Here is a 15,912-nt window from a genome sequence, read left to right on the forward strand (position 1 = left end):
TTCTCAACACAACATGTACAAAACACACACACAAGAGGCACCACACGAGAAAAATTTACACAAAATGCACACACCAAAAATGAACTGGCAATAAAGTTCCTTTGCTTACTACTCTCTCCCCCAACTAGTCTGAAGAAGAGTTCTGGCGAACATAGAAGCTTGCACACTATTTTGTGACCTTTTTTGGCCTAAGAAAAGTATTGCTCTAATCTGTATTTTTACAATGTGACAGTAAAGTGACTTTCACCTTTATCAGTGTACAAGCATACTCTGATGCCCCATGGAGTTTTAGGCATACTTATTTGGGAGTTAAATCTCATTAAGTCAAACACACACATCTTGCCCTCCCTTGGATACCATCAAATTCCTATTTTGCTTTGAAAAATAGATGTTCAGGAGTGATCAGAACCAGCCTTCTGGGCCCAGCCTAAAGGCTTTGTTTTTAAAAAACACTGAAATGATCAAATGTTTTATCGACATTTGCCGTAATACAGAAAACAGAAAATTACACTGTGGACTCATTGGAGTCGTAGTACAGGTTGTAAAAGGAGATTAGGCAATAAAACCGAAGTTTTTGTAAACTCTTTTTATATGACAGGTGTGGAGCTATGTAAATGTTATTTTAGCAAACTTCCAAGAATAAAATAATGGAACAGGATGAAAAACAGCTAACGACCACTTCATGCATAGTAAATCCCTTTATAAAAGCACTTGTGTGTCATATATGCATCATCATGTAAAAAAATGGCTGTGATCCAAAGAGCTACTTGTTAAAATAAATTGCTTAAAGGTTAAGCCATACATCAGTCTTCCGTGTCTTGGTAGACTACTGCCTCCAAGTGCCCCAACTACAGCTGGAATTTCTTTTACCTCTTAAAAGTTGAGAAGACATTCCCTTTCATGTTAAGTGTTCAGTCTACAAGTGCTGTACTGCTCAAATTTCTGAAAAAATAAAATGTCACTGAGTGTCACCAGATCAGCAATTACAAATCCAAATTGTCCATGGGACTGATGGCAATATAACCAAGTACCAAAGCGACATAAATTGAGTAAGCAGCACTATAAAGCGGTGGGAAAGTATTGATTTTTAATAGCAACCTGCAATCCAAATCTTCTAGTTTAAAATTTCAATTACTTTGCACTACTATAAGGTTTACATAGACAGCTTGTACTAAAAAGGTAGTAAACTTCTGTTACATAGAAAGAACTGATAATTAGGTGCTGTGGATTTGGTTCAGATTATATTGCTGCACTGCTGTCTGGCAAGGCAGTTGTACGTGCCATGCATATAGCCAATACAAATGCATATCCCTGTAACAATACTCAGACAGGTCCTTTGGAACCTATGTGGTCTTAAATGAAAACACTTATTCATACCTAGGACTAGCTTGGGTTTGGATTTCAAAACAAATGATGTAGTCTAGGAACCCTAATGGACTGTGCTTAACTCCCATTTCCAAAAGTATCTGAAGATAACACCAAAAATATTTTGTGGTTTTTTTTATAATATTTTATATTACATTTTTATTTTGCAAGAAAATAAATTATACAACTTAAAAAATAAAATCCAAAAATTAAGCAGTACATCAAAATAGTTCAGCCGGACTGCCATACAAGAAACTGCTACCAGTCAAAATTGTACAGCATTACTTCAGTATGTAGTGGCACACATTCAAAACTGTAAATAACCTTATGTAGATGGATATTACAACCTAGGAAACTCATGTTTGTGCTGCACTCCAGGCTACATATAGTCTATTAAAACAGGAAAGCTCTCGTGTATTGTTTTATTTCACAAATATGACCTTGAATTTACAAAGATAGGATCCCAGCCAGTTCCATGAAAATAGAAAATAGTTTTGCGCTTAAGATACCAAATCTTTCCATGAAGCTATCAAATATTTCTCTCAGCTGCACTTTTAAAATTTGTACCTTTTACAATGGATACTGTAATGCAAATAAATCCAAAGTATTCAACTACCCGGGCCATGTTACTTTTTCGCCCCCAAAAGGGGGGAGCCACCACTCAAACTTAAGTTAAACTACACACTATGCTCCAACAACAGGTTTAAACAAATGAATAGGTATAAAACAAGGGATACCAGTAGGATAAAGGGGGAAAATGGAAGACTTCAAAATTAAGTATGAACCTCATATGTTGTGACAAGTTTTTTTTTAACAACTATGTTTAAAATCAATGCAACCTACATTATTTTTCACATCTAGAGTATTACTTAATACATACCACAATGGCAGTGCTTGTGGCAACATACATTTTTCAGAAGCAGCACCTCTTTATGCTAGGTCTTTGGAGAAAAATATCCAAAGCTAAAAATCAAGCTTTAAAAGTGCCATGTTGCCATATTGCAATGACTGATGATTCAATTCATTCTTAGATTTGGATGTTTTCCTATTTCCGCATACATTTTTAAACCAGTTTGTTTCTCTTCCTGATAACCTTTAGCCTTAAGGGCATCTTGGTGAAAAGTGTCCTGACAAGAGAATGCTAAATGTGATTCTGCAGCTGTAAGGAAATTGCTGGTGTGATTTTTCAGATTCAGTGTTTTACATGACATCCTGATCCAATGTACACAAAAAGAAAAAAAACCTGAACAAAGTTATAGGCACATTGTCCATTGTAATTCCCCTGGTCCTAGAAACATTTAGGTACCTTGTGTAAGAAATAACCATAAGAGATGGAGACGCAAGGAGCACTCTGAATTTTGCTGCTATGTAAATGAGCAAGACAGACTCTCACTGGCAAGATCCAAACAGCCTCATGTGATCCTTAAAGTGCTTCTGCATGTGGATGGGTTTTCTGAGGGTGGTTATTTTGTTATTTTGTTTTGGCAATTTTCCTTTTGAAGTACAGGCCACTGTACTGCACTCTTTTCAGGGAGAACAAGGGGCTGATGGGAGGGGTTTTTGAATAGTCACAAAAGAAGTCCGTGGTGGTCATTTACATCCTAGCCACCAATTCCAAAGTTCTAAAGTATTTGCACTGCTAGGAATAAAAAATAGGGAAAGGAGTATTTTTTGACAATCAGGCTGCTAGTGTCTGAACGATACCAAGAAATTAAATATGAAGTTTAAAGCTGGTTTTATATTTAATGTGTCATGCCTACTGCCTCCAATACAAATTAATGGGAAGCATACAATTCAAAAACACTCTCATCAAAGTATTCCAATAAATATTTACAAATATTTTTAAAAAATTACTTGCCCTTTCCTACCCATTTCCAAACCAACTTCCAAACCAAATGCAGTCTTAGAAACCCTGTAGCATGTAGACTTCTGGGGGATCAATTTTAGTTGTCTTTCCCTTTAACCAGGAGTGCTTGATAAGTATGTAAAACTTTTTTTAAAATTCTTGCCCATAAAATTTTGATGCTGAAATTCAAACAATTCTATGTTAACTTGGAAGTTTATGTTAACTCTATGTTAATTTTTAAAAAATATTGTCCTCTGATCCACAATAAAAATGCACACATTATGTGCAGAAAGTGAGGTTTTAAATCACTGCCTGTTTTCATCTGCCACTTTTGCATTTCTATGCAAGTTTGTTGGTCTCTGCCATCCCAAAGCACATACAGTTCCCCACCCACACTCGTATGTTATTTATGTTCACAAGGGCGCCAGTACCAACCTCTGTCTGTCCTTTGGACAGACTACCTTTGGAGCCCCATTATAGGTAAAATACAGCAACCATTTCCAGTTTCATGCTGCCCATACAGCTCCCTGTTACCATTTCACTTTCCAACCTGTAAGCATAATCCCTAACTTTGAGAAGGAAAGACAATGGCTCTATACTGCTAAAAGTTTAAAGGCCGTTTTGCAACATTGCTTTCCCCAGGCATAATGTTTAGGAATAGGGTATGGTAAAAGCTGAACTGGCGTTAGGTAATTTTTCTCCCACACTAGTAATGCTGAGGCAGGAGCTCAACTCTTCATGGACATTTTAAAGCAGCTGGAGACCTGGCAGTTAACTCTGAAAATGACTAGCATCTGCTGTGGTGTGGCAGTTCCTTTGCCCTCAGTAAAGCACTCTTTAGCCCTAAGCCTTAATGTGCATTGCTTTAAGTCTCTGGAAGATTTTTATCAAGGGAAGGGGGGGAGAGGAATGAACACATTCCATCAGTGGGGGCTCTTACTCACTGAAACAAATGGAGGCTGGGTGGTAGAACAGTCAGATTTATGACAATCTGTCAGCATATATATGTGGAGCTGGTGGACCCCCCCCCAGTAGAATTGTATTAAAAAATGTAACATTTAGAGATTTTCAAATAAATAATCAAGGAAGAAATATATAGGGATTGTCAAAATGTTAATTCCTATATTGGATAAGTTGTGCACTGGCTATTTTTAATGCATTCAGATTTACGCAAGCATACTATATTAAATGTACAAAGAGATACACTTAATATTTCATTTTGTTTCACCATAAACAGATCCATCCATGAAACACAGTTCTTAAGGGTGAAGCCATAATCAAGAGAAAGCAACACCTCTTATTATAAAAAGGAGGGGAATGAAGTCATCTGTCCAAGAAACAAATGTTTACCCAAGTTTTGTAAAGAAAAGTGACAAACAGGATATATATCCTGCTTAACATCACTTGTGTCTCAGTATCCAAATTCAGTTATACTGAAGCACTTTGCTTGAGCCCAAAGATAAATTTTCAGCTGTGATGTTATTTGTGTCTTGCTCAAATATTGTACATAAAAATGGATCAAAAGGAGGCTGTTGATCCAAAACACAAAAGTGTGAAATGCTACATCTAGTCCTACTCGCTGCTTTTTAAAAAATGTGACAACCCTCAGTGCATGGGTTTTGAAGATATTTTCCTTGTGCAAGGTACTGTTCATCTAGAAACCCCAAATCTGTTCTCTTCCAGGTGGTACATTTGAAATCTAAAAAAATATCACAATAGGCTCTCAATGAATGCAAAGTTTCCCCACAAAACAGCATGCTGTTAAAAACCTGTGCAACATGAAGGGAACGCCATCATGCTAGCTGAAAAAAAGGTTGGCAAAACAAAGTCCTCTGGTAAGGTAAGGCAGGGATTTGAATATGTAATGCAAGTCAAACAAGTCCTTTCTCAGCACAGTTCATTTTCTTGTAGTTGTCTGCTCAAGCCATCTCCAATCCACATTTCCTTGGCATCTTCCAGTAAGAGTCTTCAAGCTATGCCATGTATATAAAAGTGTTGATATCTGATTCATCTCTTCTGATATATTTGTGTTCTATAAGCCATTCAATCTGCTCTTTTATCATTTTCTTCTGTGGCAAGAACATGTTCTTTAATATCTCTACTAGTTCAGTCTGAAGCTGAGCATTAGTAATTTTCTTCCTCATTTTCATTATTTGGATGATAGCCTCCTAAGCAAGAAAAAAAGGTAAGAAAAAGCACTTGGGGGGTGTTGTACAAGGCTAAGAAACCAAATCTATTTAACTGGTTGGCAGAAAAGACAGTCAACTTCACTAGCATCACTTCGTAAATCACAGGATTTTGAAGACTAGGGCTACCTATTATACTAACTGAAAAGAAATATCTCCTAACAACAGCAAACTTAGTTTAAGACACACACCCTCATTTTAGATCTGTACTTACCAGCTTAGTTGCATTCACATGGACTGCTTTAGCAACATAGTTAGCAATTATTTATTTGTTTACCTTTATCTGTTTATACCCTGTTTCTCATATTTTAAGACATACCCATAAAATAAGCCATAGCAGGATTTTTAAGCATTCAAGGAATATAAGCCATACCCCGAAAATAAGACACAGTGATAGGCGCAGCAGCAATGCCGGCCGCAGCAGGAGGAGGAGGAAAAAAATAAGACATCCCTTGAAAATAAGCCATAGTGTGTTTTTTTGAGGAAAAAATAAATATAAGACATGTCTTATAATATGAGAAACACGGTATTTAAAAGCATTCCTAATGTTAAGCAAATATTTAAAAATCTCTTAAGCAGTATACAAATAAACATAAATGATACCGGTAATAACAACAAAACAACATAACAGAGATCTTTTATTTTAATATCATAAAAGCCTATTGCTTTCGAAAACTGCAGGGGTATGAGTAATGGCAGAGGGCAGTTTGTGAGGATAACACTTAGCCTCTCTAAGCCAGGCATCCCCAAACTTCGGCCCTCCAGATGTTTTGGACTACAATTCCCATCATCCCTGACCACTGATCCTTATAGCTAGGGATCATGGGATTTGTGGGCCAAAACATCTGGAGGGCCGCAGTTTGGGGATGCCTGCTCTAAGCTAACACATTACATAAATGCATACTGGAGAGGATCGTGTAAACTATGAATTTTCAGCTAAAAGATTTGGGACTAAGATTGTCATTATTAAGCAGGCTCAGACATTCACCCTGAAAGCTAAGTTCTGAGAAGTTGTAGGGCATGGGAATCAACATCTCATGAATGCTACTGCATGTGAGCCAGGGGCTTGAAACTACCAATGTATGGTCAAGAAGGACAGAAGGAATACAGAAATTAATTAAACAAAGTAAACACATTTCCTCTGGGAAGCAGTGGGTGCACATTCCCAAGGCCCTGGAACACACCACACGTAGATTTCTGCTAGGGTGACTACTCTACAAATCAACCTGTTGTGTCAGTGTGGCACTACCGTACCAGGGTTACATAGTTTTGATGAGACATTTATGTATGAATGCTGACTTTGAAATTTCAGAAAGCATGGATGACACTCTTTCAAGCATATCTTGGAATGACAAGACCATTTGCTTTTTATTGCAATTAAAACCAAAGTAGCTGAATTCTGCATCCCATATCACCATTTGTGTGCCAATGGAAGCACATAAAACACACAGTCCTAGTCATGATAGATCCACAGCAATTTTGCAACTCAGTCCCTGCTTCTGTTCATGTTGCCCCTTGCGGCTTTGCACCTGTGTAGCTTAGTGCAAAGCAGATTTTCACCTGCCTGCATTGTGGAGCCCTTTTGATCATAAAGTCAGATAGTTAAACATGAATTTCCACATCCTACAGTGACAGATCTACTCTTCTTTTAATTAGATACACTGAAAAGGAAGGCAAAAACAAGCTGTCAGGTACTGAAGCACTTCACACTTCACAGAGATCCAATCCACTAACTTGTAGTAGTGTAAAAAATAATAATCACAGAGTTGCACAGTTAGAAAACTGAATCAAAGCCAGAAAGTTATGTGGGATTAACGTACCTGCGTCCGTAATATTCTTAACTGGACTATCCCTTCATTTTCCTCTTCTCGCATTCTCTCTGTAGTTAATTGAAGTCTACCAATTAGGTTTATCTTACCTCTCTTTTGAACTTTTGCATTTTTTCTGAAATAATTAAGAATGAGATGAAGCAAAATATATAGGATATGCAAGATGCTTTCACTGCTTAGTCCTTATCCAAAGAGACTCTCCAAGATTTCAGGCAAAGCTATTTCTGAGTGCTAATGCTCAACAGCATTTATTATGATTAGGATTATCATCATTACAATTACCTGCCTTTCACCCTAAGGTCCCAGGGCAGGTGACAACAATTAAAAAACAACACAGATATTAAAACACAATCATTACACAATGTTAAGAACAATTCAAAACAAATTTAAAATTTACAAAAATATGGTGGGTCTTAAAAAGGTGCATCCCAAAGTGTCGAAAACAAGGGTGAAAAGGTGCATTTAATTTGGAACACTGGGGACTCAACCAAAGTGTTGTGTTCTACCGCTATAAATACAGGTATCTCCCCACTTGCAGGTGTTCAACCCGTGCATACACACATCAGCAAGATTAGTCGTAACTTGCAAAAATGAAGAGTATTTATTACAAAATTCTGACCTCTGGGGAAAGTACTTGGTTAAACATGTTAGCCAAGTACATAATGAAAAACAATGAAAAAGAATGAAAACAATTGAATTTCTGCCTATAAGTAGGATACAAGATATAAGAACATTTCAAACCTGATAGGCCAATACCAAAAAATTCAGTCTCAATTATAGTTGAGACCAACTGCACAAATGTCAACCATTTTAAGTTTTGCTCTGATATGATCCATCTCCAAAATGAAATCTAAGCATTGTTGGACCAAAAAGTGTCCTTCATCTTCTACAAAGCACTTAAGGAATAAACCAATACTACATCTTACATTAAGCTGAACTCCTGGTTCACTGAGAAGAGGGTTCCTTCAGTAAAGTCTTTGGGTGAGTTGACTTGAGGTTCATATGACAAAACTTGACGTTTCAACTTTGGAAATGCTACAAGTGACTGAGAGAGAGAGAGAAAGAGAGAGCATAAAAATAAGCTTTCAGGTGAAATTCTGGCAAATCAGCAGTATTTTGTCATGCTATCTGTTTGCTAGATACAAACACCAGAGAAATCCTGCTTTATTTTAACTAGCTGCTAAAACGGAACAATTCTTATACACATTCTCGTAGCAAGCTAAGCAGTTGTTAACAATAGAACAATGAAAGCTAAAAAACCCATACAAATACTTTGAATAAAGCTGTGCCTAATTCTTTGACCACACGCTTAGCAAAAGGAAAGTATAAAAGTAGCTCTTGCACCAAACTGAGTTATTAAAAACTTATAGGTTGTATCCAGCTTTGTTATTTAGCTGATGGCAAGACTTTGGTTAAGGCTTGCTTCTGTCACTGAAACATAGAGGGAATAAATTAATTCACAGAAAAGAGAATTGGAGTCAGAGTGAATGTAAAAAATTGGTGATGTCTGCATATCTGGACAACTTTTTCTGATTACAGGTAGGTAGCCGTGTTGGTCTGGATCGAAGTAAAATAAAAAAAATTCCTTCAGTAGCACCTTAAAGACCAACTAAGTTTTTATTTTGGTATGAGCTTTCGTGTGCATGCACACTTCTTCAGATACAGTGAAATGGAAGTTTCCAGGCACTTATGTAGAGAAGGGGTGGGGATGGGGAGGGGGGATCACTCAGAAGGGTGGTGGAAATGGGTGATTGACTGACTGATAGCTGTTGATGACCGCAAACGACTGCAAATGGTTTAGCTTTTTCTGAAGCAGTGATTGCATAAGCATAGCTGTCAAGTTCTCCCTTTTTTAAAGGGAAATTCCCTTATGCTGAATAGGCTTCCTCGTGAGAAAAGGGAAAACTTGACAGCTATGTGCATAAGCAACCATAATAGACTGCCCACCCCCAACCATACAAAAAAGCCCTGAAGAAAAGTTCATCTGCATCTGCTGCACAGAGCCAATATTTCTTCGCAAGTTGTAATCATGTTTAACTACCAGCAGATGAAATACACACCTGACCACTTTTTCATCACTATGTTGGAACTGTGAGATATAGCTTCCCTTCCCCCTTACACTGAGAACAAGCTGTTTTGATCAAAACCGTATGAATCACCATCAATAATTCTAACCATAAAAAGGCAGTATAAAATAAGACAGGAAGTATGACAACTCTTAAAGTTCAACACATTCATAACTACAGTATTCTCTCTTGCCTCTTCATTAACTGTTCCCCAACTAACTGTTACAAAGTTCGTACGAGTTTTTATTTGCTTTTGTCTATTCTATTGTGTTTTTAACTTTCTGGGTGTTTTAAGTGATGGTTGTAAATATTTTAGTGACGATTTTTATGACATAAACAAACAAACAAACTGTCCTGGAAACGGAAGAGGGAGGGAGGGAATCACAGACCTCAGCTTCTTAGTGTTCTGTCCTCCACAGGGCCAACTGACACCAACTGCACTGTTCTGAGATTTGTTTTATTGTGTTTTTATTAACATATTTTGTTTTTACCCCTCAGCCACCTTGGAAGGGTGTGTATCCTTAATAGTGGAACATAAATAACAATAAATAGGACTTGACTTAACGTTAAAACTACCAAACCAATTTCCAAGAAAAGTTCATGCAGGAATTCCGTGCAAGTATCACCCTCTCAATACAGTATTATTATGGTTTACTTTTAGGTGACTTGATTTTACTTAGAAAAGTATAGCAAAGGATTAAAATTGAACTTTGTTTCAAAATTACCCATCCAACACTCAACACCCTTGTTCCTATAAATAAAAATAGTTTAAAAATCTGGGCACATACCCACAAAGTTCTCCTGAGCTCAGCATCAGGGAGTTCTGTTGCCAGTTTAAGGTTTTCAAAGCTGATCTTCTCTCGGGGTCTTTGGTTCCAGGCAAAAAGCACAGCCAGCTGAAACGTTGTTACCTCCAAGTCATACTGGCCAACTTCATTCTTAAAAGTTATCTGTTAAAGGGACCAAAAATTATCCATGAACTGTACTTAAGTACAGACTTGTCTCCAGCTCACCAAGACCAAGTACATATTTACATAAATACAGAACGGAAGTGATTGGCACATGCATACATACAATTCCATTGGACATAAGATGATGCCAGTGAAGTTTCCTGCCGCTGTGGTTCTTTTTGTAGAACTCTTCCACCTCAGGGATGAGATCTTCTAATTCCGTGGGCAGCGATACAAAAACCTTTTCAGAACTTCTGGACCAGGCCCCAGCATTCAATATTTTGATATTCACAGAATCCGCTAAACACCCAGAAGAATTCAAAGTCAGAAGGTAAGTCACACATAGCTAACAGCAAAACATCTCTGACAGGTTAGCACAATAAAGAAACTGACTCTTTTCATGCTGGAGTTAAGCAGCATGATTCTATGTAACATAGGAAAACAAGAGTACCTGGTAGGGCCAGCTTATTATTTTTGTGCATTTCCTTGAAAGCCTGGTTCAAATCTTCAGATACTTTGATATCCTGGAACATTCTCGCCAGCTTATTTACATAATCTGCTGGCATACCTACTTCCTGCATAAAGAGATGGCAAATTAAATGTAGGCACAATAGGATCTTTAAAACATTCCATTTTTCAAATGAAGTTAATTCAAAAGGTCTAACCTGCTCAGACAATACACACACAAACACAGGTGCTTGACAGCTACATGGGCCTATCAGATAATGGAAAACCAGAAGGTCTCAAGTGGGATGAAGCAGCACGTTGATAAATGTAAATCTGGAAAACACCAGCTAGTATGGCCTTAGTAACTACTACACTTGGCAATGTCCAATGTTCAGCTCTGCACATCTAACACAGCAAGTCTGAAGATGTCTGTTATGTGAGTTGCATAGCTATATGAAAAATACTTAAGGCTCTATTTCCCCTCCACCAAGTTTCTTGGGGTTGGATACCATCATAATGCAATTTGTTTACCTACAAATGACTTGGCCAGAAACAGAGTTTGGCCTCCAGTCCCATTATATATGCAGACATTCTTTCTTTCAGGAAACGAGTAATTCTGCAAGCCTCCAGGGAAACTGCCCCCAAAGTTCCTGCATCAGTCAAAAGTCTTCCAAGGTGTTAACTCACTACTAACTTCTTGAGGGAGGAGAAAACAAACTCTAATATGAGACGCACCTGCCTAGAAAAGAGCCATGCAATGCTTACAGAGTCCCATGGAGAAGACTGGCAGTGGCTGGAGCTAATGTAAGGGCCACCACTTGGCCATCGTGTATATAAATAGCTGTTATATCATCATAAAGAACTTATATCACCATAAGGAACTTAAATCTAATTAAGTTATGAGTTCTGTGGCTTATTCTGAGAGATTTTGTTTTATAGAAAATACTGTAAGCCCAAGTCTTATGAAACAGACTACCACTAATTTTCAATATTTTAAAATACTTAATTTTAAACATAAAGGCCTATTCTAAGATGGGAATTCAATAGCACATGTCCAATTTGCAGTGCTGAAAAGATACTAATAGGTAGACCATGGGTAGGCAAATGAGGGCCGGGGACCGGATCTGGCCCAATCGCCTTCTAAATCCGGCCCGCGGGCAATCAGCGTGTTTTTACATGAGTAGAATGTGCACTTTTATTTAAAATGCATCTCTGGGTTATTTGTGGGGCATAGGAATTCGTTCATTTTCCCCCCTTCAAAATATAGTCCGGCCCCCCACAAGGTCTGAGGAACAGTGGACTGGCCCCCTGCTGAAAAAGTGTGCTGACCCCTGAGGTGGACCCTTGATAATTTATATTTAACACATTAATATTTGTCCTTTTTAATCAACCAACTTTGAGGAATAATAAAAACATTAGGATTTGAGATACTTACTCTCAGCCATTCTACCATATTCTCTTCTATTTCACTATCTGCTGATATATCCAATATAAGACGTCTTGTTAAATGAGCTTTGTGGTACCTCATGAAAACATCTTTATTCTGCACATACTTGAGCACCAATAGCTGTTTTAAAAAAGCATTAGACTAGTTTCAGTGGTTGCTACTAACATCTATTGTTACTGCATAGCCGTACTTCCCAACTGATCTTTCGGCAATCATGCTCTATGAAACGACTACAGATATAATTACTGTATGTTCCTTTTCAAGCTATCACTGAGGAACAAATGTGGTTTAACAGCACATAATTTAACTTTTAATTGAAATGTTCTGCATTTCTCCCTTTTGATCACAGCAGTATCTGATTCTGCAAAAAGACTACACAGTAGCATTCAGAAGTTAGCGTACAATACAGTGCTTAAATTTTTCTAAAACAAAAGGTGCCAGGACTCAAATACAACAGTACATGGGGACTCTTTAGCCTCCTTCTCACACTACTCACATTTTTTATTTTTATTTTTATTATTATTAATTTTGTATACCACCCTTAACTCAAAGATCACAGCGCAGTTCACAATATAAAAATACAAAGTGAGAACAAAAAATATGTAATAAAATAAAAACAAACTAATAACTCATACCCCCCCCCCCAACAGAGATAAAAAGGCGAAGTGCATTGAAAGGGGTTATGGGTTAGAGAATGCCACACTTTTAGAACCTCAAAATGCACAACTGCTCCTGGCCTCACAATCCACATATTAGCATTGACACTAGGGACAAGGAAGTTTTTCTGCAGTAACCTCCACAAAGAGGCTGCCCTGAGCCCTCAAACTCAGTGCAATCAGAGTTCCAGGGAAGCCACCATAAATAGAGATTTTGTGTGCAAATGCTTCTTTGAACCAGATGTCTCTGCTAATGATAGGATGGCCAAGTGGGAGAAGCTGCTAGCCACTGGGGCAGACCAAAAGGCACACACATTTTCAGCACATTTTGCATCTTCACACAAGTAATGCATGAAAAGATTTTGTGAAAGGTCTGAACCCCACATCAGCCAACTTAAACTGCATGCAACTGTCAGAAAGATTAAGGAATAATACTTAATTGTGCATAAAAGTAAGCTGCTATTCTCTGCACCCAGACAGCAACTAGATTAAGAACTGAACTATTGTGGCATTGAACTTCTATGACTGTCTCCCTTCCTGATAATCCTGCTGCTTGTTGGAGGCAGGGTGACCAAAAGAAATTTTCTGGGGATCACAATTGTATTTTTTTCTCACATAAAAACTAGAATCTGCACATACCACTTCTTTAAGCTTTGCTTCAATTTCTTCAGAGGTTAGTTTTTTGCTTAGCGGTGTTTTTCTCAACAACATATCACAATAATTCGCAAGCAGCTCTGGGCACTTGGACTCTGGCTGTGTTTTCAGTCCAACACTAAATGAAAATAAGAAGTAGTTATCACAAAATTATACTGAGCAGCCCTCAATGTGAAGTTGCACACCATTATACAAAGTCAGGCTTTTTCTAATAATTAAAAAAAGGGGGGAGGGGGAGGACACTTCAATAAAAAGGGCAAACGTTTACACACTTTTCTTAAATTCCATTTGCTTCTTTTCCTTCCAAGGGTCCATATGTTATTTCACAGATGTAATTAAAACGGAGTATAGTAATTTGTGTAAATGAGTTAGCAGAAGGGACTGTACTCAGAAAGCCAATGCAGCATGTATGAGAGAAGATTCAAAGTTCGAAAGAATTATCAAAACAAACAGCTCCTCCTAACATCACCACAAGCTGTGTGTGACTTAAACTCTGGGCCTACTATTAAATGAACAATCAGAAATTACAATAGGGAGATAAACAGTACAAAAGCGCCACAAGGCAGGCACTTTCATGGGACTCCTCTGAAGGTGGCTTCTTTCAGCTTCTAGATTAGGACACTGTCAATTATGGTGGAAAGATTCAGAAATGTCAAGTGTTTCAAGTATTTAAACATAATGCGGCATTGCAACTTCTAGTAATTTGATGCTTACAATTATCTGTTTATGGTAAAGGACTGAATATACAATGTCGAGCATGGGAAAGATGGATGTAAGCCCAAGGTGGCCTGGAAAACCAACTTTATAATGAACTTGCCTAATTAACATCAAACAGAATGCAATTAGATTCAAGCCAATATTCGAACAGCTTACCCCTTCTGTTTCAATGGTAATTCAAGTTTAAATATTGTGGCATCATTAACAACAGCTTTATATGCCTGAAATAAAATGAAAACATCCATTCAATTCTCAACACGGGAACAGATTCCAAAACTGACCATTCAAAATCTTCATCTTTCATTTCAGACATTACACAGGGCTGGTTGCAAAACTATGGTTTGGCCACTAAGAGCTCCCTGAAAGTCCATGCGCAGTCTTAAGTTTGAAAGCTAAAGAGAATTACTGGGAGCTGTCACCTGTGCTTCGCTAACCAGGAAAGAGAAAGGGAAATGCACACAGGTGGGTGGAGGTTAGGTGTGTGCAAACCTTCTGTCATGGAAAGGCTGGATACAGAGGAATGGTAGGAGGAATCAGCTGATGGACCCCCAAGGGAAGAAGGCTCAAAACTTGGGTACTGGTAGTGGGGTGCTGATGGGTGCTCAGAGGGAGAAAACTGGAAGGAGTAGGTGTCAGACGCTGAAGAGGTAACAGGGCTTAGTAAGTGGGGGAAGTCTGTGGCAGAGAGAAGTCCAGAATCAGAGCCAGAAGCTGCAGCAGGAGAGGGGGGTGAGAGAGGCCAAGAGGCAGAGGTGAGTCAGCCTGGTAAAAAAGCACGGGTGTCTCCCTCTCCTGCTGCGACTAGCTCCCCTCCCCGCTAGTCTCCCAAGGACTAGGAGAGGCATTAGTGGGAGGAGCAAAAGTACAGGCACAGTCTCAGATTGCTTGAGGAAAGCCCTGGAGAAGTGACTTAGGCAGCTGTGGACCTTCAGTCTCTGTAACTGATGTGCTCATTTAGGCCTGGCAACCCTGTGCAGGGTAATCCCAATTATTAAGTCAGCCGAATATGATGTCTGAACTAGCTAAACTATCCATAGAAATGCAAGTTTTGTTGCCTGCATTTTAAAACCTACCATTATTTCAGCAGTATACCTAGTATTATTATATTATCATACCTTGTGATGGTATTCTCCAACATTTTATATACAGTTTATAGTATTAGGACTTTCAATTCACTATTATATCTATAATCATCTTAAGAAATCCCCAACTTTGATACTTGGGCAATATTGACATATCATAATTAATTAGGCATGTATAACTGTGACAGTATCTAATGTAATTGTATATGATTGAAATCTTGCAATTACTTCTATATAATTCTTAAGATGACAGTCAGATGCCTAGTTATTATATTTTTCATTTACATCATGCATGTCCCATAAGCATCAATAACAAATTGTAGACTTGAAACATGAAGTATGCCATTGTGTTTTAAAACACACAGTATCAAAAACTGAAACAAATGGCCAACTGAATTAATAACAATCATACCTTATCTCTGGCAGTAAGAAATCTTGGGTCATCTTGAAAAGCTTCTTTAACCAGCTTGCTAAATCGATTAAATAATGTGAGCAATTGTTCTACATACTTTTCAGAATCCTAAAAATTGAAGAAGCAAAGCAACAAAAAATAAAAAGCCAAATCTGTGAGAAAAAATAGCACATTATTATTAATCAGTGGCACTGGTAAACTAAACCAATTTTCTGTGAATTACTTATTTTCATGGAGGGTATTGAGCTCAAAAAT

The 15,912-nt window shown here is 37.9% G+C and overlaps 1 protein-coding gene across 3 annotated transcripts in view; it reads right to left on the reverse strand.

Annotated features, from left to right (window-relative positions):
• Window positions 1–1,495: 1,495 nt before the first annotated feature.
• The window catches only part of CUL5 (cullin 5), a 34,044-nt gene continuing 19,627 nt past the window's right edge, over window positions 1,496–15,912 (reverse strand). For all 3 annotated transcript variants that reach the window (XM_035116745.3, XM_088668325.1, XM_088668326.1), the window contains 10 exons: window positions 15,658–15,765; window positions 14,320–14,384; window positions 13,432–13,564; window positions 12,125–12,256; window positions 10,694–10,817; window positions 10,367–10,542; window positions 10,081–10,242; window positions 8,153–8,271; window positions 7,218–7,341; window positions 1,496–5,379 (listed from right to left, as the gene is read on the reverse strand). In XM_035116745.3, coding sequence (XP_034972636.1) covers window positions 5,185–5,379; window positions 7,218–7,341; window positions 8,153–8,271; window positions 10,081–10,242; window positions 10,367–10,542; window positions 10,694–10,817; window positions 12,125–12,256; window positions 13,432–13,564; window positions 14,320–14,384; window positions 15,658–15,765 — 1,338 coding nt within the window. In that variant the 3' untranslated portion in view covers window positions 1,496–5,184. The remainder of the gene's footprint in view (window positions 5,380–7,217; window positions 7,342–8,152; window positions 8,272–10,080; window positions 10,243–10,366; window positions 10,543–10,693; window positions 10,818–12,124; window positions 12,257–13,431; window positions 13,565–14,319; window positions 14,385–15,657; window positions 15,766–15,912) is intronic.

This window comes from Zootoca vivipara, chromosome 4 (genome assembly GCF_965207765.1).
Source record: "Zootoca vivipara chromosome 4, rZooViv2.hap1.1, whole genome shotgun sequence".
Taxonomy (NCBI): domain Eukaryota; kingdom Metazoa; phylum Chordata; class Lepidosauria; order Squamata; family Lacertidae; genus Zootoca; species Zootoca vivipara.